We start from the raw sequence: 26,642 nt of genomic DNA on the forward strand, positions 1-26,642 counted from the left end.
GGGTTCCCCCCACCCAAAGAGATGGGTTAGATAGTAGACACAAATCATGCTCTTCCAAATGCCATAGTGATAATCAAGCTCTTCCCACCTCCCTTACTCCTTCCTACAACTTGCCTAAGTTGCGTAAGAGCCATACCAAAGCCCACACATCTAGCAAGAACAAATCATTTGCTTAAGGAACAATTTCGCCCTTCCAAAATCCCAACTTCAATTTTACCTTCAATCTGAGTGGAGCAGTGCGTTTATGCAACATCCCTTTCGGTCCAAGTTACACAGATGTTGCACAGAGAAATGCCAATGGAGGGAAGGAATGTTTTCGGCGACGGAAGAAATCGCTAATCATAGATTTGAGCTGCAGGAATTGGAGCATTGGAGGGGTGGAAGTTGAACGGAAAGAGGCAGCCACTGCAGGCAATGTTTTCGACGATTCAAGAACGGCAATTGAAGAAAGAGGCAGTCACAGATTTGAGCTGCAGGCAATGTTTTCGACGATTCAAGTAATTGCGTGTTAATTCTATATTATTTGAGCTGCAGCTATGGAGGGATGGAACGCGATTAACGGCAATGGAAGACAGAATCAATAACAGAGATGCTACAGCATGGAGCTTTCATCAAGAATCGAGCTGCCGAATTCGAATTCCGATGAGAAAATTAGTTGTGTTCCGCGAGAGGCAGGGCTGGACCGTGGAGGAACGACGTGAAGAGCTTCAAGGCTCGAGCAGGGCTAGAATTTGGCACCGTGTGCGCTGCTCCCCTCACAGTCGCAAACGTTAGATTTCCATATCCCTGCGTCCATCCTCCAACCTGCACAGAACCAAACAATATGCTCACAAATTTGTTCTCCAGCCGCACAGGCTTCTTAACAGTAGCCATTCGAATTTGTTTACCTGCCCCTCGTCATACCACGGCCTGTATGGCACCGTCATTTTTAGCTTCATCGTCGTGGCAAGCTCATGAACTTGTTTTCTCGACCCGGAAAACGGCAAAACCGTGTCTTGATCGCCACTGCAATTAAGTTTTCGAGCTCCGAATTAGCAAGGTTAATGCCTCATCATCCATTGATGACCTTGCCGAAATCAGCATACATGCAACAGGCTCACCTGTACACGAGAACGCGAACGCCTGCCTCTAGCAAATGTGCGAGAACGGGCAATATTGAGTCATCGATGTTCGACTCGTCGTATTGGAATGAACTGTAAAGTACGCGAATGAGAACGCGAAATGATCGATTTTTGTACAGAACGAACAACAGGTAAGGGGGCAATACCCGGAGTTGACGCAGTAAGACCAGGGGTACGGCAGACCACTGGTGTTCGCATGGAAGGCGAGCTGAACGTCGGGGCGGTTCATGTAAGGAGAGAGCTCATCATCGATGCAGACGTCGACGGCGGTGGAGGATTGGGAGCTGGGATTCTGTGGAGAAAGAACGATCGATGCAGGTCGATACAATCGAAAAAAATTTGACGAGAAGAGGGATGAGGAGAAGGGGTACCGCGAGGTGACGGATTCGAGCAGCTTGGTGCGAGGCGGGGGGCAAGCAAACGTCGGAGAGGACATCGTAAAGGTCGGTGTAGTTTCCAATCTCGCGCTCAAGCTCAGCGTAGGCTACATCGCAGGCTTCGGAAACCGTCGCAAAAATGGAGAAATTGCAGTTCTTCACCACCGCTTCGTAGGTCTGATCGGAGATGAGGCCGTGCCCGCGTTGGAAGACTACCCTCTCCTCGAAATCCACCAGTCCATTGAGTATCGGATTGCCCACCTGCAAGAGAGTTGTTCATCATACCGGCGACAATCCATAGTTCCGGCAAACGGACTCTACATCGGTAGTCATTCGTGCATTTATCCGTTCGATTCCCCCGGCAAAACAGGCGAAATCGTGCATTGGGGCAACACCCCGGCACGAAATTACGACAGTTACGTCATAACAATCACAATGGCCCCATCGATCCAGATTTATCACCCAGGGGCCAGGCTACGCGACCGAAAACGTTTGAGAACCCAGCATTCGTCCATTCCGGCACGGTTCATCGAGAGCGTTAATCCGGCACAAATCAGATTCGCCCCACCATTTTATCCGGAATCCGCGACTTTTCCGTCACTCGATATCATCCAATCATTCTAGGCACATAGTCTGTAAATCGGGTACTCGGTCAAACTGGTGATCATAACCGCAATCATCCACCAGGATTGGTATCGTTAACAAATTTTCAGGAGCGAAATCGGAACGTGCATCATACCGGCGGTACATTCGCTATCGTCCGTTACTGTACGGACACCTAAAAGTCGCCAATCATCGAATCGGAACGGTCGGGCCGCCGGCGGAGTGAATGATAAAAAAGTGCCAATATGATTTAAGAATGCCGGCAAGGTTGGCGGGTGGATTACGGCAATGCAACATTTTTGCCGGACCGACGGAGATTCGATGCCTTTCGGCAACGAGGACGGCCTAAATTCGTCGTATTGAACAAAACCTTCATATAGGCAAGAATTGAACGATATGATTTAAGAATGCCGGCAAGGTTGGCGGGTGGATTACGGCAATGCAACATTTTTGCCGGACCGACGGAGATTCGATGCCTTTCGGCAACGAGGACGGCCTAAATTCGTCGTATTGAACAAAACCTTCATATAGGCAAGAATTGAACGATATGATTTAAGAATGCCGGCAAGATTGGCGGGTGGATTACGGCAATGCAACATTTTTGCCGGACCGACGGAGATTCGATGCCTTTCGGCAACGAGGACGGCCTAAATTCGTCGTATTGAACAAAACCTTCATATAGGCAAGAATTGAACGATATGATTTAAGAATGCCGGCAAGGTTGGCGGGTGGATTACGGCAATGCAACATTTTTGCCGGACCGACGGACATTCGATGCCTTTCGGAAACGAGGACGGCCTAAATTCGTCGTATTGAACAAAACCTTCATATAGGCAAGAATTGAACGATATGATTTAAGAATGCCAGCAAGGTTGGCGGGTGGATTACGGCAATGCAACATCTTTGCCGGACCGACGGACATTCGATGCCTTTCGGCAACGAGGACGGCCTAAATTCGTTGTATTGAACAAAACCTTCATATAGGCAAGAATTGAACGAAACCTTCATATAGGCAAGAATTGAACGAAACCTTCATATAGGCAAGAATTCTGACGTAACAAGCAAACGGAAATTTATAAAAGCTCTGACGATCGGTTACCTACCGCCATGCCCTTCAGGTTGATGACAGAATCCCCGCCTTTGCTGTTGTGATCCACCACCATAGCTGCCAGCTGCGGAGCGTAATGCCCTGCACATGTCGCCAGCACAAAACATTCGTCGCTTTTACCTTCAAAGTAGTTTGCTTCTCATAACAAATTCACAAATTCACGTCACTCAAATCCGGCACAGAGCAGTCCCTAGGGTCAGACGGACTTCAGACACACGACGATTGCAGTCGCTTCCTTACCTGCATAGCTCTCCCCCACTATGAAGAACTCGTTCGTCTTGTACTCCGGAAACGCCTTGAACCATTGCTGCAGAAAAACGAGATTGTCTCGCGCTGCAGCCACCATCGGGAACCGTTAATTTCACGTCAATGCCGTGCTACAATCATCTCATACAGCAAAAGGAGGAGACACACGCCGGACTTTTGTCACATCCGTCAGAAAAAGGAAAGACGTCAGATAAAACGTGAAGAGAGAACACATTACCCGTGTTGGCATCGTCAGTGCTCAAATCCGAGCTGGTGTTGGAGTAAGACCAGCCGACTCCCGCGGGTGTATCAAGGTAAAGCACATTGGAAACTGTTTCACGGCAAAAATTTCTCTGCTTAAAGCAAGAATCGCGAGCAATCGTTGCTTCCGGACAGAATCACAAACAGTATTTTATATTGAGCTTTTCAGTTCCACCGCGCGTTCTGTTGTAGGCGTTACTTTGATTCCACAGTGAACGCCTTCAACAGAACGCTTTGGAACTTGAAAGCGGCAAAATTTAAGAGCCCAAGACGTATCCTTATCGTTCTCGGTGCAAGAAAATCAGGGGCAATCGTCCCATACGCATGGAATCACGAAAAATCGCGTGGAATTGCCGTTACGTAATTATACTATTGCAAAATCTGTGCTTCCCCAATCGTCCTTAACGGATGGGATCACAATCGCTCCTGAAACCTTAAATTGAATCAATACCGTTGAGTTCGGATTGTGAGATTATGAGATGAGATACCTGTGTTCCATGAGTACATATTGAGAATGAGCTCTCCCTTAACAGGATTGACGCGGAATGGACCATTCTCGGTGAAAGCGCCCAGTCCAACCGAAGAACACCCAGGCCCTGCATCGCAGAACAACCATACAGAAGTTTAACGATTCTCACCTCGAAAACGGATAATGCCACAGTCGAATCACGGCTTAAAAAGCTGCGCGAAAACCGATCCGCTCAGAGGAAACACGCCGTCCGATTAATCAAACTGCAAACGCGACTACATTCCGGGACGGGGCGTCCCATGAAGTTACTTAAATAAACTCCGCTAAAGAAGAAAGCAACGAAAACTTGGCAACAGCGTGCAGGTTCGAGGCCGTTCGTTCTCCACAACAGTCACGGGGAAAAGAACAGAAAAGCAAAAACGCCTTCACCGAACGAGAAATTGTCGCAAACCGGTACTCGAAGGATGCAATATATAATTAGCTCAGCGAAAAAGAGCAACGGAAATTGACACTCGGCAAGAAAGGCGGGGATGCAGCAGCAAGCAATCTTGGCGTGAAAAGCCAGAAAGATAAATTCCGACGAAGAGTCGACGTAATTCGTCCGAGGACGGAAGCTACTGTTACGTTGGCAGTGCAATCTACTGGGAAAGAGAAAGCAAACAAGATGCGAGGATGAAGGGTGTGAGGAGACGATGGATTGAGAAAGAGGTGCAGAGGTACGATCTGTGCGCAAAAGAAAGCGGAGTGGAGAAGAGGCGAGAAGGGTACCGCCATTGAGCCAAAGGGTGAGGGGCTTGGAAGAAGGGAGGTGTTGAGCTTGGACGAAGTAGTAGAAGAAGGAACGGCCCGAGTGAAGGTCGACGGGGAGGTACCCTGAAAACTGCCGGAAGAAGACTTGGGGTTGCCCTGGCAAACTCGAGATTAGTTCTCCCTCCACACACACCTTACTCAACCTACACACCAATATACTCATCATCATCACCACCTCCTTCATCTTCATCTTCTCACTCCTTTCACACTTCCTTCTCTCACTTTGTCGCTCTAGCTTCCCCTCCTTTTATACTCCCCCTTCCTTGCCGCATTCAGGAAGCCTTAGCAACGCCTCAAATTCTCCAAAGTAAAAATTAGGTATTTTCTGAATTTTTGGAAGTGCCTTTTTGCTCTTGGACAATATCGGGGGTTTCACACTTGTCCGCGGTCAGGTGAAGCCCCCCACAAACTTCGTCCACCTTACATTGAGGCACTCGTCCGCCTGCCAATTCACACCCGAGCAGTTGTGATTTGTATAAATATTAAATGCTCCACTTCCTTAAGACCAAAATAGGATTGTCCAGGTGGTAAAGCTTTCATGGAGAGTAGTGCGTGGTCCCAGGTTCTATTCTTGCGAGTGCACTAATTGGTTTGGTTCACTCAGACATCATCTTGGGTGCTGGGTAGACGTTGCCCAAGAAAATCATTTTTCCCGTCCGTGAGTCAAATGCCACGTCATTTTTTGGCTAAAGGCGGGCGGACGTGTGTGAAGCATTCTTCTCGTGGCGCGGATTTTGATTGGTCGTCACTCAATCCACCCATTTGTGGGCGGACGAGTGTGAAACACACCTATGTTGACTCTTCTTCATTATACTTGAATGCAGACTTTAAAGTGGTTGACTCACACACACTCTTTCTCTCTCTCTCTCCCTCCCTCCCCTTCTTTATCTCCTCAAGTCTTCTTCTTACACACCATCTCCACCTTTTCTGCCTCCCCCCCCTCCCCCCCCCCTCTCTCTCTCTCTCTCTCTCTCTCTCCCCCCCCCCCTTTATCTCGTGTAGTCTTCCTCCACACCATTTCCTTTCTGTTTGATATTTTGATCTTGGGCAGGCCTTATGAATGATTAAATATCATTCACCTTGTTAAATAATAATTATTATTTTGGCGCTCAAACCAAGCAGCTGAAACTTGTAGGGGTGTGTGTGTGTCTCTGCCAAAGGTCCTCAGTTCTAGTCCTGAGTCCAAGTCCCAACGGCAGCTCCGAATTCTATCTTGGTCACCCCGTATGGGGTATCTCTTGACACTTTTGATTTCAGTATAATGCAAAAAAATAAATAAATAAAAATATTTTGAATAAGTTTTTAGATTGCTCACTTAAGCTAAATTAAACCATAAGATCTAAATGAGTGTAGGAGATGTTCCAACACAACATGCTTGTATCTAGTTCTGTGAAGCAATGGATCTAGAAGCGGGTTTGTGATTTTAAATAAGATTGCTCACTCATACTAAATTGAACCATAAGATCTGAATAAGAGTAGAGGTGCTTTATATACTAGACACACACTTTGTTGCAACACGACGTAATTGTATCCAGTTCTTGGAAGCAATGGACCTAGAAGTGGGTTGTAATTTGCTTGAGAACAACCTTTGAAGGGGACATTAGGTTGCCCTGACAAACTCAAGATTAGGCCCCCTTACAACTTTCCAACACACAAACTTAAACTACACATAGTCATCAATGCCCGACCACATCATCATCATCTTCATCTTCTTCTTCATTACCAACTCACTCCCTTTGTTACTTATCTCTGCCTCCTCTACTTTTCTTGCCCCCTCCCCCTTTTATGTTTGCCTTCATTAACCCCTCTTTCACCTTTTCAGCACTCACTCCCAGTGGAGACTCTCTTGGAAGCTCTTTTTGTGAATTTTACTCGTAATTATTATTAATTTGAATAAGTTTGGTCACATAAGCTAAATTAAACCATGAAATCTAAATAAGAGTAGGAGGTTCTTTATATATATTGGACCTATGCTTTCCTACAACACAACATGATTGTATCTAGTTAGAAGTAGGTTGTAATTGTAAATGAGATAGCTTACTTAAGCAATATTAAACCATAAGATCTAAATAAGAGTAGGAGGTGATTTATATATTAGACTTGTGCTTTGCTGTGACTCTATCTAGTTCTTACAAGCAACATAGTCACCACAACCACCATCTTCTTCTTCATCATCACTTCACTCCCACCTCTTTTTGACTCAGGCTCACCCCCCCTCCCCCCTTTTCCTTGACAAAATTGAATGCTCTTTTTGCAAAATTTACTTGTAATTATTATTTAAATAAGATTTGGAATACATTGGTGGATTTTTACCTCGTAATAATAATTGTTCAAATAAGATTGCTCAAGTGAGTGAAATTAAAATGCAAGATCTAAATAAGAGTATGAGGTTCTTTATATACACTAATAGGGAACCCACACTTTACTCTGGCATAACATGATTATATCTACTTCTTGGAAGCAATGACTTAGAAGCATCAATAAAGCTTTGTGCATTGTGCATTCTTCTGTCACCACATGTTCAAAATTCCTCATAAGTTTCTGTAGAATTCAAAATGGGTGCCGGTGGTAGCTGGGAGTGTGTTGAGTAAGGCTTATAGGGGAGGTGCCATGTGGCAAGCCTTACACATTACTTCTTGTGTTGTTTCTGAATGTAACAAGTGTAGAGAGAGTGTGTCTATTTGTAGAGAGAGAATAATTTCAATTATATGTACTAAGGGTAAGGTATCTATGCTTCCCAACAGACCATACCACCGTTCGCATAGAAGTTTTCAATTTGTAGACCTACAAGGGGGTGCATGAAGCAGTGTTGGTGGTGACTATTATTATAGAGGTTTAGGGTAGTTACAAAATAAGTTGACACAAAATGGATGTAATTTTTAAGAATATCATACCCGTTCCATACGGCATACATAATTCCTTTACAAATTGACAATTCAAGGTCAATAACAATGGTTATCTCTTAAGAGTTATTACGATAGTATGTTAGTAGAAAAAGCAACTCACCTCCTGCCCTACCACTTTCCACCTCACAAGTTTTTCCTAATACTTTTCAACTTTTTAGGCCAACACATAACTAAAATATGAAAGGTTTTACATGAATTTTCGATACTAAAATGTAAATCTTCTTTGTAAAATTGAAATATTAAAGTTATAGTCTGCCAATTTTATGTGATCATTGGCCCACATGCATTTGTGTACTCTTGTTTCCCCTTATTACACCCCTAAACTCCTTTGGAAGTAACTTGATAAATACATATTATAGTAAGCTCATTAATGTAAGGAGATCTTTTAGTTTGGGAGAGTTCAAGCCATTTGTGGACAGGAGGCATTTAAGAAATATAATTTAATTAAGAGATGTACATATACACAAACAAGTTTATAAATTCAAAATCACAACACGTATATGCTGAATCATGATTGGGTGTAGCCATATCTTGTGGCATTCAAGGAATATACTTCATATGCATAACTTTCTCAATTCGCAAGTTATGTGTTGTGCAATAGAATTTGATAAAATTGGTGTCTAAACTGATGTCCACATCCAAACTCAAACATGAGACCAAAACATTACAAAAGTACCTTATTCAATGAGATCATTAAATGCTATTTTGCATGTGAATTATGATCTCAAACCATAACACATACTAAAAGCATTGACCTTTCATGATACCTATATTTTAATTCACTCTACAATAGATGTAATAAAAAACTATTCAATTAATACATGTGCACTACTCTCTGAATAAATCCAATATATTTATCATTTGAATTGCATGCACTCCCATGGAATGGGATCCATAGAACTCGCCAAACTTATCTTCATAATCCAAAGCACCAAAACTCGCTAGTGTGCCATTGTGCCTTTTGATTTTCTAAAATATTTTAGGCCTCATGGGCAGTGTGCAAGAAAAAAAACCCTCAGCTGGTCCATTTCCTCTTGATTGGAAATCCAAGCAACAAATTTAAACTTCCAGTCAAAAATTGATTGGCAATATAACCAAAAAGTCTAAAGTTCTAACCAATTCATTTTATTTTTATAATAATCCAACTACAAAATTTGAAAATATAACCTGGCTGATGCTAAGCTGAGGCTATCTTTTCTTGAACCCTACTCTGCATGGCTATACACTATGTTGTATGGAACATAAAGATGATTGTATACATAAACCCCTTAGGATGAGCTTAGGGCTAGGTATTTTACATAAAGATGAATATATACATAAACCCCTTAGGGATAGGGTTAGGGTTTGATCCTGTTTCCTTATATATAGTTCAATGTATGCCACCTTTAAGACCCCCTCTTAAATTGCATTGGGTAAGTAGAGGGAGCATACTACAAGATATTTTTTGTGTAGTCAGAACTAAAAAGGAGAAACATAAAGAACCAGAGTAGTATGCACATGTGTGAGCACAACAACTACTTAGCAAAAGTTTGTACATTAAGTATAACTTAGTGGATCTTGTACATAATGTGCATTTTTTTCTCTTAAGTTGTAGATTATTCTTTGCATTTGGAAGCTATGCCTAGAAAATAGGATGAAGGAATGAGAGAAGAATGCCAAAGAAGAATGAAGTCTACCTAAAACACTATTGTGTATCAAGGAGGCAACATTGCACACAAACAAGAACTAAATTAAGTTTTTAGAAGGAAAAACTTGAGGCACTTTTAAAATCAAGATTAAAACACCATTGCATAGTGGGGGGGAAAGCATGCAAAAAAGAGCCCTCAATTTAAGAGTACTTTTCATAGCAATTTTGAAAAACTTGCCAACATTTACATAAGTTTGAAAGCACAATACATAGTCGTTATAGTTTGCCTTGTAGTCAAAGGAATTGAAGAGCTGGGGAATATGGTTGGTACAATGATATTCTAAAAAAGATGAACTTTTTATATAACTACACAACAAAAAGTACACATAACTCTCTCACTTTGCAAGTACATCCACTTTGGTACCAATACAAATAGTTTCATCATAATCAAGATCATTGTCATCATTGCTTGATAGATATGAACTTAGATTTTTTACATCAAGCATTTTTTCCTTCACAATGTACGTATGTTTATCCATCCTAACCCTTTATTGGTATTTACTTTAGCATTGTCATTTTTGCATTCCACACTTCATTTGTCCATTGAGAGAGGTGGCATAATGTCATTTTTCCATTGTAGCAGTTCATTGTTGTGTGTTTGCTGGGAGGAGAGGGGGTGTAGGTCCAAGGATGGGTCTCATGCAAAGATTAGACTAGATGTGGTGTGTGTGGTGGTTGGGGGGGGGGGGGAAGAGAGAGAGAGAGAGAGAGAGAGAGATTGGCATTTTGACATCTTACTTATCATTGCGGGGTTAGAATGTAGTTTTCCCATCTCTTCCTTTGCATTTATGCACACCTTGAAAATTTCCTTCATTGACAAAAAAGGACTATGTGGGTAGGGAAGGAGTTGGAAGAAGAATTTATTGATGATCTCTTATAGCCAATGTGGGATGTCTGACGGGGTTATCATACGGCGACCATTTTAGATATTTAGTAAGGACAGCTTAAAACTAGCAAGGTATCACGCTATGCAAGGAATTTCATATATGAGATACTCTTATAGGCATGGGAAACTAATCATGGCACATGGACTCCTATAATGATGTAGTGGACACAAAAGAGATAGAGATACATATGCCAAATGGTGAAATCGAATGTCTTGAGGTTACAGAAAGTGGGAGCTTGTAGCACATTCGAGAATATGTTCTCATCACCTTTGATGGCTTAGGTAACTTTTTCTTTACATTGAATGGAAAGGAAGTATGAAGGCAACTTGAAGCAACATCAATACTCAATAATAGAAGCCTCCTTCTACCTTGGCCATTCGTACTTTTACTGGATAAATCTAGTAGATTTTCAAGTGTGACATGATGTGTGAATGTAAAACTTAACAATGTTGAGATTCTTTGTCTATTGTTCTTTTGACCCTTGAAACATAAATACTCTTGGCAAGTGGGTCAAGATGAAATCTAGAAAATATATCCTAGGCCTACTTTTTGATAATTAAAATGTGATTACTTTTAGAGAAGTGTGTCATGTGGAAACCTAGAAAATATATTCTCGAGCCTTTTAGTATACAATCATTTAGAAAAGTTGAATTTTTGGTTCTTAAATTTGTGAATATGGATAAGTTACTACATTTTATTGCACAACTCCTCTCCAATTCCTTTAGAAATTTCTTTAGGTATATCAATTTCCTTCTACAGGCATATCAATTTTGTTTAGGTATATCAATTGCCTTCTACAAATAACTATGGGAGATCCCTCTTCATCTTAATGAGAGAAAAAGCTTCATTAACCTTGTAAAGAAGTATTTGATGAAAAATATGCAGAAAGATTGTAATTTCAATTTATTTGCTAGTTCTTTTGATTTAATGTTCCTAAACTAAATGCTTTATAATAAAGAAAAATAAATCATATGTTTATTGCAATGGTGAGGCTCCCATTGAAATACCATCTAGAATAAGGTACATGTACTTGTCTGGATGCAAAATAGTTTATTCCTGCCAAAATGCATATTTTAGTCTTGAATGATGAATAATTCCATGATGACACTCGTGCTTCTTTCTGGATGCTTCCCTTTTCTCTGGACTAGGTGCAATCTCAATTTAAATCATCACACACAGTGCACTTTGACATTTTTAGCTTCTTTGGGATTTTGATATGTCCAAATTTCTTCTGCCAAATAGTATATAAAGAATGAAAAGAAGCCTTGGCTTGCCCTCTTTCTATTTTTATTTTTTTTCAATGTAGTCAAACACTTCTTTTTTCTTCAAGCGCATTGGAAGGTGCTTTTCATTCACGTCTTCACCATTATGAAGTTTGCAAGTTAAATGGGGTTGAGGCAAATCATTTTCTTGTATGAAATCTCCCAAAATTGCATGTGCCATTAGAGTTATGCTTCTTGTTTTGGATGTTCCTTTGTTACCATGAATACTAAATTTGCCTCCTTCTTTGGCATTACAAACTAAGTCCCAATACATGCCTGTAAGAAAACAAAACAACGTCTGTGCTCAACAGATAACAGGATCTCATATGCAAGAGAGAAAAGCTGATAGTATGGAGAATAAAAAATTTGATTATTGTAAAACTGATACCATAGGTGGCCCTACCTCCTAGCCGTGTATTCTTGTGTGAGAAGCTTCGATGGCGTGCTGGGAATAATAGAGGACAGAGGCTGGATGCTAAGGAATCAGGGTTACTGTAGCTAGTGATGATAATGGGCTTCACAGGCTTGCTCTTACATAACCACCAGTCGTAGTCGGTTAGACTCAATTGGGAGACCGACCCAGTTCACCCAAACCGGTCGACTAAAGGTCGGTCCCAAAATAGGCCACCGACCACACAATAGAACCGTGCTGCAGAATAGAGCAACTAACCTCTAGTCTCCGTTTGGCCCACAGCCATCTGGGATCATCTGGGGCTCCAAACGGGCCCCACAGCTCAAGAGTGGGCTGCCCCGGGAAATGCTTCGTCTACCCTCAGTGCGGTCAGTCATGGGATGCCTTCCCACACTTGCATGTAGCCTAGTTGGTAGTGTGCCAATTCTATCTGAAGCTGTCTAGCCATCAGGCCACACATGGCCCCCATCTGGTGTCCAAACTAGGACCTACCAGATAACTGAGCTACTCAGATGTCTTCTCCTCATATGGGGGGCTTACAAGTAGAGTTAGCTGGGTCTCGTGTAGTTACACGAGAGTGGAGCATTGATATCTAACACCCCCCCTCAATGTCCACATGCAAGTGAACTTACTTTTTCGGCCCAACACCAAGTCGATGAAGATGCCTCTCTAGCAAGTCTCTTCCAAGAGCCTTCGTGAAGATGTCCACATCATTCTCTGTAGTCGGACAGTAAACCAAGTCGACCTCTCCATCCATGATGAGTTCGCATACAAAGTGATATTGAATCTCAATGTGTTTTGTGCGAACGTGGAACACAGGGTTCTTTGCAATTGCCATGCAACTCTGATTGTCACATGATAACTGTGTAGGCTTGTTCTGCACTACACCCATGTCCCCTAAAATCCTCCTCAACCACACTGCCTCACAAGAAGCAAAACATGCTGATTTTGTACTCAGCCTCGGTAGAAGAAAGAGCAACTGTGGGTTGCTTCTTGCTGACCCATGACACAGCTCCAGAGCCAAGTGAGAAACAGTAACCTGCCACTAATCTCCTGCTGTCCATGTCTCCTGCCCAATTCGAGTCACAAAATCTGGTCAAGATGTTGCCCTTGGTATAGGTGATGCCATAATCAAGTGTGCCTTTGATGTATTCCAGCACCCGCATCCATGTCCTCCAATGGTTCTCCCGGGGATTATTGGAAAACTTGCTTAGTACACCAGTCGCAAAGTTGATGTCCAGCTGTCTGTTGCACAAGTAAATCAAACTGCCCATAAGCCTTCTGTACTTGGCTTCATCCACTAGTGGTGGTGAATCCTCGTTTGAGAGCTTCACATCAACCTCCATAGGGGTACCAACTGTCTTGCACTTAGCCATGCCAAATGCCTTCAGTATCTCTCCAGCAAACTTCAGCTGTGAAATGAAGATCTATTTTGGCTCTTGCCAAACTTCAATCCCCAAACAGAAATGCATCAGCTGTCATTTCAAACTCTCTTCCTAGCAACTGCTTTGTCTGCGAGATCTTCTCTTCATGGTTCCCTATTATGACAAGGTCATCCACATAAAGGACCACGATCATACACCTGCCTCCTTCTCTGTAGATATACAAATTTGCATCAGATGGGCTCCTCCTGAACCCGTTTTGCATAAAGTAGGCATCAATCCACTGGTACCATGCTCGTGGGACCTGTTTGAGCCCGTAAAGTGCCTTCTTTAGTTTGTAGACTTTACCTTTTGAACTGGGGATCATAAAACTTGGTGGTTGTTCCACATATACCTCCTCCTTGAGATCTCCATTCAGAAAGGCGAATTTTACATCCATCTGAAACACGGGCCAACTTCCCTGTGCTGCTAGAGCCAAAACACTGCGAATTGTGGTTAGTTGAGCTGTGGGAGCAAAAGTATCCTGATAATCAAAAACATGTACCTGTGCAAATCCTTTTGCCACGAGTCGAGCCTTGTACTTATCCAATGTGCCATTGGACTTGTACTTGGTCTTGTACACCCACTTGGTGCCGATGACCTTGTGTTTTGGTGGTCGATCCACAAGGTCCCAAGTGTTATTCTTCATTATGGAGCCATACTCCGACTGCATAGCCTCCATCCACCTATCATCACCCTGTGCCTCTTCAAGACACTTGGGTTCTTCAGCATGGATCCTCTGTCATCAAAGCGTAGTTAACCAAGTGTTCCTGCACCCTTCTTTGCTCCTCTAATCTCTTGGACCGGCGGTGTTCGGATGGTTCCTCCTCAATGGCTGGAGATTCTCTACCATCCAAAAGCTGTTTTACCCACTTCGAGAATGGCTGTTGCCGTTGTGGTTCTGCAGGCTCTTCTTCCTCTTCTTTATCTTGAATCCTCCCAAGCACCATTGGGGGAGTTCGGTCTGCTCTTGGTGGTTGTACTAGATGGATATCCTGGTCCTAGTTGTTTGGGAAGGAAGCATCCTCCTCCAATTGATGCGGCTGTTCTGAGAAGACCACATTGCAACTTACTATTACCTTCTTGGTAACAGGATTTTAGAGATGGTAACCCTTCAGCTCTTCACTGTAGCCCAAGAAAATACACTTTCAGCTCTTCGGTTCCCATTTGGTCCTATTAGCATCAGGGACATGCACAAAAAAGTCACATCCAAAAACTTTGAAATGTGCAGCTAAAGGTTTCTTACCAAAAAAGGCCTGCAGTGGAGTCATCCCGTTCACAGCCTTCGTGTAGCTACGATTTAGAACGTAAAGTGCCATGTTACATGCTTCAACCCAGAAAGTCTTTGGAAAATCTTTCCCTTTCATCATACTCCTACCCATTTTGCACATGATGCACATCTTGCGCTTTGCTACTCCATTTTGCTGTGGTGTATGTGATGGGGGTTTCTGCCTCTTTATCCCGTGACTTTTGTAGTAACTTTCGAATTCACTTGATGTGAACTCACCACCTCTGTCTGATCTCAACTTCTTCACCTTCCTCCCCGTTTCTTTCTCAACCATTACATGCCATTCTTTGAACTTACTAAAAGCCTCATCTTCATTCTTCAGGAAATATATCCATATCCTTCTACTGTAGTCATCGATCAGTGTCATGAAGTAGTAGGAACCACCCAAAGCTTCCGTCTCCATCTTTTCGCATAGGTCTGTGTGAACGAGCTCTAGAAGAGCCTTTGCTCTGCTGGCCTCTTTAGGAAAGGGCTACCGATGCTGCTTGCCCATCATGCAAGCTTCACATACATCGGGCAGATCTATAATTTCTGGTAGGTTTGCAATCATTCCGCTTTTATGCATCTCCTTAAAAGAAATAAGGTTTAGATGACCAAACCTCTCATGCCACAGCTTAGTGTTGCTCACATCGGCTCGAGCACTAAAAGCTGAGAGTTCGTAGATGTTGTTGCACCATTGCACCATTCTTATCGAATTGAACTTTGAGGTCCCGATCCGTGATCGCAGAAATGGACAACAAGTTCCTCTTGATATCTAGCACATAAAGAACATCGGACAACTGTTTTACAACTCCATCTGACTTGAGAGCAATCATACCTTTTGCTGGACATTTTGCATCATTGCCGACTGCTACTAGGATGTGATTCCCTACTGGATGTAGAGAGGTATACCAATCCTTCCGACTGGTCATGTGGCATGATGCACCACTGTCAATAATCCAAGGTTCATCCGCAGGTACATGAACTGCATCCTGTGCAGATCTCCTCAATTGCTACAAACAGCTCTATTGGTACTGCCTGCGCGTTGTTGCTAGACTCTTTCTTTACTCCGTTCTTCTCATCTGCAATCTTCTTCCAGCACTCATTCTGCTTGTGCCCTGCCTTGTTGCAATAGAAGCACTTGATCTTCTTCTTTCTCTTTTTATCTCGGGGGGTTCACTTCTCATATGTAACCCTATCACGTGAGTTCAATAGAAGGTTATTTAAAATTCCTAAATTTTACAAATTTTAATTTACATATGAGAGTATTTAAAGTAATTTTTTAAAAAACTTACATATTTGTATAGAAAAACGGTACATTCTATTAAGAAATTTTTTAAGATAAGGGATTTTACAAATAGGCCTTGAACACACGTGATATAGAGGGTTTATACATAGTGACCCCCCCGAGCTTTTTATCATTAGAAGAAGATGGGTTACCAGAGTCCTTACCCTTACCTTTCTTTGATCTAGCTGAGAAAGCCGAATCTTCTCCAGTCCTAGTCTTTTGATGCATCTCCTCCTTTAGAAGCATTGCGCTAAAATCCTCAAAGTTGAGGGGCGGATTTCTGTTCTACGTATTCAGTGTCATAACAAGCCCGTCATAGTTTGGTGGGAGAATCCGTATGCACCTTCATGCTAGATTATTACTGGTGATGGTGATGCCAATCGTAGTCATCTGATTGTGCAGATTCTTCACCCTGGTGATGAACTTCTCTACCATTTTAGACTCACAGTTTCTCGTTCACGAGTTCAGTCTCTAGATTCTGAGTCCACATTTGATTCGTGGTCTCATACTGATTTTTCAAGACCATCCATGCCTCCTCTGCTGTGGTGACATGTTGAATTAATGCCATGACAGAATCACTTACACTGTAGTCAATAGAACGTAGCGCATATGCATTTCTTCTTGTCCTTGCGAGAATCTCATCCACAATTGGTACTATCTATTGTGCTGCATTGGCTGGATTCGGTCTCAAAAACGCGGCTTCAGGTCCACCCCAGTTGCAGTATCCCAAAGCTCGTATGCGCTTAGGATGGTCTTCATCTTAAACTTCCAGAGTGGATAGTTAGTGCTGTCCAACTTTCTGCTTTCGCCGAACGGTGGGATTCGCAGTCTTGCGGGCTGGGCCATCTCTCACAATCTGCTCGCAAATAGAAACACACTACCAAATCTTCTTGCTAGAGCCCAAGCTCTAATACTATGTAAGAAAACAATACAACGTCTATGCTCAACAGATAACAGGATCTCGTATGCAAGAGAGAAAAGCTAATAGTATGGAGAATCAAAAATTTGATTACTGTAAAACTGATACAATAGATGGCGCTACCTCCCAGTCGTGTGCTCCTATGTGAGAAGCTTCGATGGCATGCTAGAAACAGTAGAGGACGGAGGTTGGATGTTAAGGAATTAGGGTTGCTATAGCCAGTGATGATAATGGGCTTCACGGGCTTGCTCTTATATAGCCACCAGTCATAGTCAGTTAGACTCAATTGGGAGACCGACCCAGTCTGCCCAAACTGGCCAACTGGAGGTCAATCCAGAAATAGGCCACCGACCACACGATAGAACCGTGGCGCAGAATAGAGCAACTAACCTCCGGTCTCCATTCGGCCCACAGCCATCCGAGATCATCTGGGGCTCCAAATGGGCCCCGTAGCTCGAGAGTGGGCTTCCCCTTGAAATGCTCCATCTACCCTCAGTGCGGTCAGTCATGGGATGCCTTCCCACACTTGCATGTAGCCTAGTTGGTAGTGTGCCAACTCTATCTGAAGCCGTCCAACCATCAGGCCACACATGGCTCCCATCTGGTGTCCAAACTAGGACCTACCGGATAACAGAGCTACTCAGATGCCTTCTCCTCATATGGGGGGCTTACAAGGAGAGTTAGTTGGTTCCCGCATAGTTACACGAGAGTGGAGCATTGATATCTAATAGTGGCATGTGATAATCCACTAATAATGCAATATGCATTGTGGCAAATTCTCTTTCCATTCATGAGAGGATTGATCTCCTATCCCAAACCTTGGCTTTTCTTGTCGATTTTAAGAAAGCAAGAAAATCTTGTGAGAAGATATTCATTCCATTTACTTCCTCTTCTTTATCACACATTTTCTCTACATCCTTGATGTCATGCAAGTAAATGAAGTGCATCCATCTACATTTACAACAATTTAGTTGCAAATGAATCTAGAATATGCTCTCCATTCATCACTCGTATTCTCTTTGGTTGTTTTGGATTCGCTTTCTATTCGTGCATCTGTATGTCCTTGTTTGTTCCTTGTGTTACATGGTTAGACTTTGTATTTGCATTGTTTTCTTGCTCACAATTGCCCTTCTTCTTGCATCCATGCCATGTTTCATCCTTCATCAATTCACAATCAAATTCAAATTCTGAATAATCTTTTCATGGTTTCATCCTTGCATTAACTGTCCTTTGAGTGTGTTGAGAAGCTTGAAAGTTGTCTACCCATGAGAGAAGATTACTCATTGACACACCTTGCATGGCTTTCTCAATACTGATACTTCTTTCAACAAGATTATTAATATTCGCAAACTTAGCCACTCTTGATAAGACATTGCTACCAAAAACTCTTGCCTTATGAATGTGCTTGACTTCTTATACATCAGATAATGCATCACTTCTAGGACCTTTTAATTTATTGATGTCAACAAGATCCATGCCTGATAAGCCATCACCAATGAAACCATTTCCTTTCTCAATGAACATGAACTTCTCAACTCTAGATAAGGCATCACTTTCACTTTCTTGATGAGACAAGGAACTCATCCACTCCTGATAAGATATCACTTCTATTTGAGTATAGAAGATTCTACATGAAGATGACCCATGTTCGATATGGTAGAACTCAACATGTGAGCAAGCTATTGTTGTCCTCCTTCCATATTGTAATATACCTTATTTGAGCCATTGAAAACCATGTGTGGCATTCTAATCTCTAGAAATTGTGGGATCCATGTCATAACCTTGCCTACCTCATAGTAGCGATCATCCAAGGAGGTTTTGTTATCATCCATTCCATCATCATTGGCTTTCATTGTTTTGATTTTTACAAATTATGATGACTCCACTTGTTTAAATTTAAGCCAATACCTTTCCTTGTGCTACATTCTTGTTTGCAAATGACTTCATTTGTATTTGTAATATATCTCAAATCAAAAGTCTTCTGCTTTGTACCAAACCTAAATATGTCCTTTGGGTAAGTGTCACGTTTGTCCCATGCAATAAAAGCTTTGTTGGATGTAGTATAGCACATAACATCTCCAAATGTTACCATATCTACACATTTATGGTTTAGTTCAACATGGAAATAAGGATCACTGTCATGAATCGTAGCAAATCCAACTACTTCTCTATTGGAACATAAAATCACGTCCATCCTAGAAACAAACTCTATTGCAATCTCCTTTTTGCGAGCTGCAACAACAACAATTATACGTTACATTAGTCTCCACTCAATGCCCTACTATGGAACAAAACCTCATTGTAAGTGAAGGAAGAGAGGGAAAACAATGGAAACATATAACGTAAGGATGGAAGGAGATAAAAACAAAGGGAGGGGAGATAAGTGAGTACTAACTTAATGATAATCAACCTCCATGAAGTGTATATTGAATTGAGGACGATTTGAAACCTCAAAACATGTTCTAAGTGTGTTTGTGTGTGTGAATGATCATTAAATCAACCTAGGGTTGATTTGCCAACCTTGGCGATTGAAATCAACACCCTATGCTATCACCACTCCTCAGGTGTTTGGACTGTGTGTGTGTGTGTGGAGAGAGAGAGAGAGAGAGAGAGAGAGAGAGAGAGAGAGAGAGAGAGAGATCACCAACATCCATGAATTACAAATCTCGTTTTAAAAACATTGAACATGTTCTAAACGTGTTTGTGTGTGTGAATGATCATTAAATCAACCTAAGGTCGATTTGCTTAGTTTGGATATTAAATTCAACACCCTATCCTATTGTCACTACTCAAATCTACCCAAGCTCAATGTGCAATTTGAGGGTGTGTGAGTGATGTCCAACATCCATGAAGTGCAAATAGAGCTAAGGTCGATTTGAAAACTAAAATTTGTTTTGAATGCATTTACGAAATCGACCTAAGGTTGATTTGCCAAGCACAGTCATTAATTTCAACACCATATGCTTTCATTACTTTTCAAATAGACCCCAATGTCAACTTGCAACGTGTGTGTATGTATGAGGGATCACCTCCAGCCATGAAGTGCAAATCCACCCTAGGTCAATTTAAAAACTTGTTCTAAATGTGTTTATGTGTGTCAATGACCATCAAAGCTACCTAAGATTGATTTGCCATGCTAGGCCATTGAAATTTCAAAACATGTTTTGAATGCCTTTGAGTGTGTGAATGATCATCAAATAAACCTAAGGTTAATTTGGGAATCTTAGCCATCAAACTCAAGACCCTATGACCCTATGGTGTCATCACTCCTCAAATCGACTAAGGTCTATTTGGTGTGTGTGTGTGTGTGTGTGTGTGTGTGTGTGTATGTCCATGTATGCAGACCCACCCAAGGTCAATTTGAAAACAAAAAAATGTTCTAAATGCATTTGTGCCTGTGAATAATCATCAACTTGACCTAAGGTAGATTTGCAAAGGCTAGGCATTGAATTCAAGACCCTATGCTCTCATCACACCTTGAATCGGACTTGTAGTGTCTATGTTTGTGTGGGGGTGTGTGTGTGTGCATGCCCATGCATGTACGTGTTTGCATGCATGTGCATGTGCATGTGTGTGTGCATGTGTGTGTCTGTGTGTGTGTGTGTGTGTGCATGTGTGTGTTTGTGTGTGTGTGTGGGGGGGGATCACCAACATCCATGAACTATAAATCAACCCAAGGTCAATTAGGAAGCTCAAAACATGTTCTAAATGCATTTTTGTATGTGAATGACCAAACCCATGTAGCTCAAAACATGTTCTAAATGCATTTGTGTATGTGAATGCACTGCACCCATGCAAATCATTAAAATTGAAAGTTGGCTTGGAAAGACCACCGCACTGGTTCTTGGCCTCATAATGAGACACAATCTATCATTTTGAACACTGATGCAGTGCAATCTCTAGCATGACTACCTATCATTGTGCAGCCTTCTACTGCATCTTTGCCCATGCAAATCAGAGGTTGGATTGGAGAGACCACCGCGCTGGTTTTTGGCATAATAATGAGACACAATCTATCATTTTGAGCATCGCTTCAGTGCAATCTTTGGCCTAACGACCTGCTATCACCCATAATTCAAGGTTATGTAGGAGAGACCACCGCTTTGGTTCTTGGAGTTATAGCTCTATTACCTATTTTTATATATTATAGGAGGAGGTCTATGACGACCAGTGCACGGGCAAATAGAAGAAGATCTATGAAATCCAACACACTGGTTCTTGGATTTCTATATTTGTGTACCAAGGAAAATGTATTCCCTTGTGCAACCAAGTAAAATGCAATTGACAATATGGCCCTTGAGGGGTCCCCTCTAGGGGCAAGGGCCATATAGACATGCCATTTCTATCTAGTGGCATCCTGTATATTGTATAATGCATGTCGATATGGCCCTTGCCCCTAGAGGGGGGACCCCTCAAGGGCCATATAGTCAATTGCATTTCTGAAAGTGTAATTGTATTTTTGTAGATGTATCTCCATGCAACCACAATGGTGGGTTGTTGGAGCAATTTTAGTGTAAGGAAATTGTAACTGTCCTACTTTACTGGTATGTGAGTCCTTGTTGCAGTAAATATTAAATGAGGAAAAAGTATAATTTATCGAGTGTAGTCAATTGCATTTCTGAAAGTGTAATTGTATTTTTCTAGATGTATCTCCATGCAACCACAATGGTGGGTTGTTGGAGCAATTTTAGTCTAAGGAAATTGTAACTGTCCTACTTTACTGTTATGTGAGTCCTTGTTGCAGTAAATATTAAATGAGGAAAAAGTACAATTGATCGAGTGAAAATTGATCAAAAGAGATTACAATGTACGTCTATGTCCAATAACAGGTTTTATAAAAATTATCAACTTATACTGAACAAAAATTGAATAGAGGATCTTACATTTATAAAAACTTGGCAATTGTTGAGAGCCTTAAAGTCCAAAAGATTATAGCTAGCGACCATAACCATTCAAATATAAAAGTTAACAATAGTGCATACTGAGAGTCTCAAATTGAACAAAAAGTTATTACATAAATGTAATAAAAACTCAGCAATTGCTGAGAGCCTTAGAGACTAAAACATTACATCTAGTGAGCCAAAAGATCATTAAGAGCCTTAGAGGCCAAAAGATTACATCCAACCATTGCTGAAAGTCTCATCTAAGAAAGAGGGAATTCGTACAAGTTAGTATTTCTGCCAGTCTAGCTTGTTGCATTAAATTGTTTAGGGAGCCAAAAGAGGAGATGATAGATAGGCTAAAGACCATACACATTGCCAGGACTCAGATTTCGGCCTTTCCAACAAGTTGAGAGTACTCTACTCTAAAAATACTGAGACCTTCGTCGACATATCGGGGCAACCCATACATCACAGCTATAAAGAGGCCCTTTGTGAGCATGTCATCTAAGGTCGTGACATACAAATGTGGGGAGAATCGACTATGGGAATGAAGGGTCTCCACTAGTACCAGAATTTCTACTCTAGGTGAGTGCAATGCAATCACCTTATATGAGAAGGCTGATAACATTGGGATCACATAGCATTGGGTGGTAGTAGGCATGGTGAAGATGAGTGGGTGAGGAGCAAATCAGCAGGGGAGTAGATGAGTGACAAGAGTTGGACGAGGGAGCGTGGAGCAACGTAAAGCAAGGGTGAAAAAGTGCTGGAGAAGGGGTGTGGAGCAAAGTAGCATAGCGGGGTGGATGAGAGCAATGTAGTAAAATGCCAAATGCCTCATATCTTATATTATATAAAGTTCGAGCCATGATGGTGGATGGAGCCCAGGGTTCCATCCATATCAATTGCAAGACACCGTGGTGCAATCTTAGGCACCCCCCATATGGGTTGGTAATCATGAAGTAGATGAGCAGGCCACTTCGATGGTTAGTAATTAACTACCAGCCCAGTGGAATCTTAGCCACGACAGATGTGGCTGATGAGAGCCAGCATCACCAGGCAGTAATTCCCACTAAAGTAAATCAGGAAGCCTAATCACCTCTAATCACTCCTTACCAGGCACTCTAATACTCTAGTGAGCATCCAAGCTCGGTGACTGGTAATTTTTACTGCACTCGTAGTGATCATGCATGCTTAAGCCCAGTGGTGGGGTAAGCAGGCCACTGTAGTGGCTGGTAATATTAATTGCCAGTCCATTGGAATAGTAGCCACTTTAGACGTGGCTGTAATCACTCTCATTACCATGCACTCTAGTACTCTACTAAGCATGTGAGCCTGGTGATGACTGGTAATTTTTATTGCACTCGTAGTGATCATGCATGATTAAGCCCAGTGGTGGTGAGTAGCCCCCTGTAATGGCTAGTAATTTTAACTACTAGGCCGGTATAATCATAGCCACAATAGACGTGGCTGATGAGAGCCACCACCATCGGGTAGTAATTCCCACAAATGTAAATCATGGAGCCTAATCACCTCTAATCAGTCATTACCATGCACTCTAGTACTCTACTGAGCATGCAAGCCGGGTAACTGGTAATTTTTACTACACTCGTAGTGATCATGCATGCTTAAGATTAGTGGTGGGTGAGTAGGCCATTGCGGTGGCTTGTGTAATCGTAGCCATGATAGATGTGGCTGATGAGATCCACCACCACCAGGCAGTAATTCCCACAAAACTAAATTATGAAGCCTAATTACCTCTAATTCCTCATTACCATGCACTCTAGCACTCTCATCAGGATGCAAGCCCGATGATTGGTAATTTATTGCACTCGTAGTAATCATACATGCAAGCCTGGCGGAGGTAACTAGAAGGTGAGTAATTGTGGGCCACTGCGATGGTTGGTAATTAACAATCATCCCAGTGGGTCTTAGCCACCACCACATACGTGGCTAGGAATATTAGATGCCACCACCTCTAAACACTCATTACCATGCAAGGTAGTACTGCCTTGTTGAATTAAACAAAATTTGGGCCAACCACGCGGTGTCTCTCATCTTGACACTGTGGTTAGGCTACAAACTTAAGCCTCCACTATTCCATTTCCTTAACTGTTTTGTCTTCTATTCCTCTTGACTGTTTCTTTCTCCCTTGTGCTCGGACTGCAAACTCAAGCCTCCACTATTCCATTTCCTCTCTCACTCTTCAAAAGCCCAATTTGGATCCTCTCCAAAACTTCACCGGGTTGGTACATTTCTATCTCCCTTGCACTCTTCCTACAACTTCTATCCCCTCTCGTAATGGATTGTGCACAGTTTGAAACCTCCTCACACAATCTTTCCTCCCCCTTTTTGCAGCACAATGTGAAAGCCTCTTCTCCCCTGATCTTGAAATCATGACATATGGGAGCTCCTCTCTTGCTCTTCAAAATCCGACTTTGGATTCTCTAAAAAACTTCACCAGGTTGGTACAGGAGGTGAACGTGAAGGAAGGGCAACTAGTCTGTCAAGGTCAGAAGATTACCATCACTGAAAGCGTGATTGAAAATGCTCAAGGAATTTTTGGAGGTTGTTTGCAAGCACACTTCTTCGAGAAGCATGATATTCTAGATGTATACCCCAATGCTCAGATTAGTAAAGATGGTAGAGTCAAGATTTCTAGCTTTCTGGAAAGGAGCAAGGAGGGCTGTTTGTGTTTGGGCTGCAAGCTCAACAAGGTTACTTACTCAAAGAAATGTGGAGCCAGCCCCTTGAAGAAAGAAGTCCTTGAGATGTAATCTGAAGGAAAGGAGTCTTTGATATGTAATCTATGTAATTTGTGTGTAATCTATTGAATTGTTAATCTTCTCCAGAGTTTACTTGGGTAATGTTTTCTCAGCTATGTGACTTGATAGTGTCCGTTGACATGCTAAGGACCATAATGTGAGATGAAATATTTCGACTTGACACAACTAATGTGAGACAAAATATTTCGATTAGACAAATAATGTGAGACTGAAAGATTTCGATTAGTCAACTAATGTGAGATGAAAGATTTCGATTATACAAATAATGTGAGATGAAAGATTTCAATTAGAAAACTAACATGAGACTGAAGAATGAGAAGGTCGGGCTCAATGAACTCTCTCGCTATTTAAGTGCAACGCAGACACAACTAAGAGCCCATTATGAAATCTATCCCCAAAACTTTGTACACTGATCCACCTACTATGAACCTATGGCATACCCAAAAGACGTTGGAATGCTTTTTTCTATTCGAAAACAATGTTGGATGACCTCCTCATAGAAACAGACCCGGAGAAGGAGGAAAATAGCTACAAGGAGGACATGCTTCGGTGGTGGGTGTATTACTTGGAGTCAGCACAGATAATGAATATTAATTTCCCTGGCTATTATTTTTCCTTCTCCTTTAAGGCACTTGTCAAGCTCATGATGTAGGTTTCTTTTGGCAAGACATGATGGAGGCATGAAGATGTATGGAGTGCAAAAAATAGGATGAAGAGGAACCCTAGTGAAAGGAGGTCCAGTTACTATGGGCGTGCAAGTCGGCAAAGTCAAGCAAGTAGTGTGTCATCCGAATGTGTGAAGATGTTTGCCATTGTGCATCAGACTAGCCCAAAGAGCTAGGAGATGCGTGCTATAGAGAGGATGATAAGATAGTTGGGAGTTTGGAATTTCCTTGAGCTACAAAATGTCATTGTATTTTAAAAAAGTAAAAATCTTGCAAACATTTATTGGACTTGTGGACTTTCTCATGGTGCTCGTAATACATGATTTTGTGTCAACCTTCTTCCATGTTAGTACTTAAATGTTTTAAGTATCTCAGTGGTTGAAATCTGACGGTTAAAGATCATAACATAAAGGGGACTGTTTTAGTAAAGCAATGTATAACAATGTTTAGGATAGCACCATAGTAGTGGAGGGATAGCACAATAGTAGTGCATGATAAGTGATCACCAGCACGGTGGTTGCTTGCACTAGGATATTAACAGCCACGAGCATGGTGGTTTGCTTCTATTATTACAAGATGAATGGATTTGTGGATGTGTGGATTTGTTATGGGAAATTAGCATGGTGGTTGTTGGGATATACAAAAAAAGAGCATGGAATTTATTGTTTGGGATTTACAAATATAATTTAATAAAACGAGCATGGTGGTTGTTGGGATATACTAAAAACAAGCATGGGATTTTACCGTTTGGGGCTTACAAAAACAATTTAATAAAACCAGCACGGTGGTTGTTTGGGATATACTAAAAAGAAGCATAGTATCAAATACATTTTCCATTTTCTAGGCCAAGTGGAATATTGTTTCCTTGCAATGAGACTACATTTTCTTAATACTATCTCAGTTGTCCTCATCCACCGCTCCAAGACACCCCAAGATGTGCTCATGTGTGTCTAAATCCAATTTGAAGACACTCTTGCCCTTCTTTCATTGTGGAACAGGTTGCATCTGGAACTTAATAGCTCTTACTATATGAGAGTACACAAATATTTGTGGACTCTTATGTAGCAGCTTGTAATTGCAGCCTCTCTTGGATTGAAAAAGCTCCAACTACTACATCCCACTTCTGATAGGTTGTTCCCCAATTATCCTTAAATCTTTCTTGAACCTTGTGTGAGGTTTTGTGCACTGCAACAGAAAGAATAGGCCATCTTCCTCATTCTCCCAAGATGCAGCGAGAACTGCAAAGTTGTTCCCCTCTTCTAGACAG

General features: G+C 41.9%; 1 protein-coding gene across 1 annotated transcript; it reads right to left on the bottom strand.

Annotated features, from left to right (window-relative positions):
* Nucleotides 1–192: 192 nt before the first annotated feature.
* Nucleotides 193–5,179, bottom strand: LOC147879791 (serine carboxypeptidase-like 46). The gene is made up of 10 exons (XM_087371601.1): nt 4,615–5,179; nt 4,205–4,312; nt 3,694–3,786; nt 3,450–3,542; nt 3,205–3,290; nt 1,493–1,759; nt 1,268–1,413; nt 1,101–1,193; nt 888–1,005; nt 193–804 (listed from the first exon to the last, which is right to left on the bottom strand). The coding sequence occupies exons 1-10, from the start codon at nt 5,177–5,179 to the stop codon at nt 652–654; spliced, it is 1,722 nt and encodes a 573-aa protein (XP_087227727.1). The 3' UTR covers nt 193–651.
* Nucleotides 5,180–26,642: the final 21,463 nt, after the last annotated feature.

This window comes from Dipteris shenzhenensis, chromosome 33, assembly GCF_047967505.1.
Source record: "Dipteris shenzhenensis isolate YYH24624 ecotype China chromosome 33, Dip_SZ_1.0, whole genome shotgun sequence".
Lineage (NCBI taxonomy): Eukaryota > Viridiplantae > Streptophyta > Polypodiopsida > Gleicheniales > Dipteridaceae > Dipteris > Dipteris shenzhenensis.

Coding starts and splice junctions, on each gene's coding strand:
- LOC147879791 (XM_087371601.1), bottom strand. CDS start 5,179: ATGAAGGAGGTGGTGATGATGATGAGTATATTGGTGTGTAGGTTGAGT. Junction 3,291..3,449: donor AGTGGGGGAGAGCTATGCAG/GTAAGGAAGCGA, acceptor CGACATGTGCAG/GGCATTACGCTCCGCAGCTG. Junction 1,194..1,267: donor TCTTACTGCGTCAACTCCGG/GTATTGCCCCCT, acceptor CGTACTTTACAG/TTCATTCCAATACGACGAGT.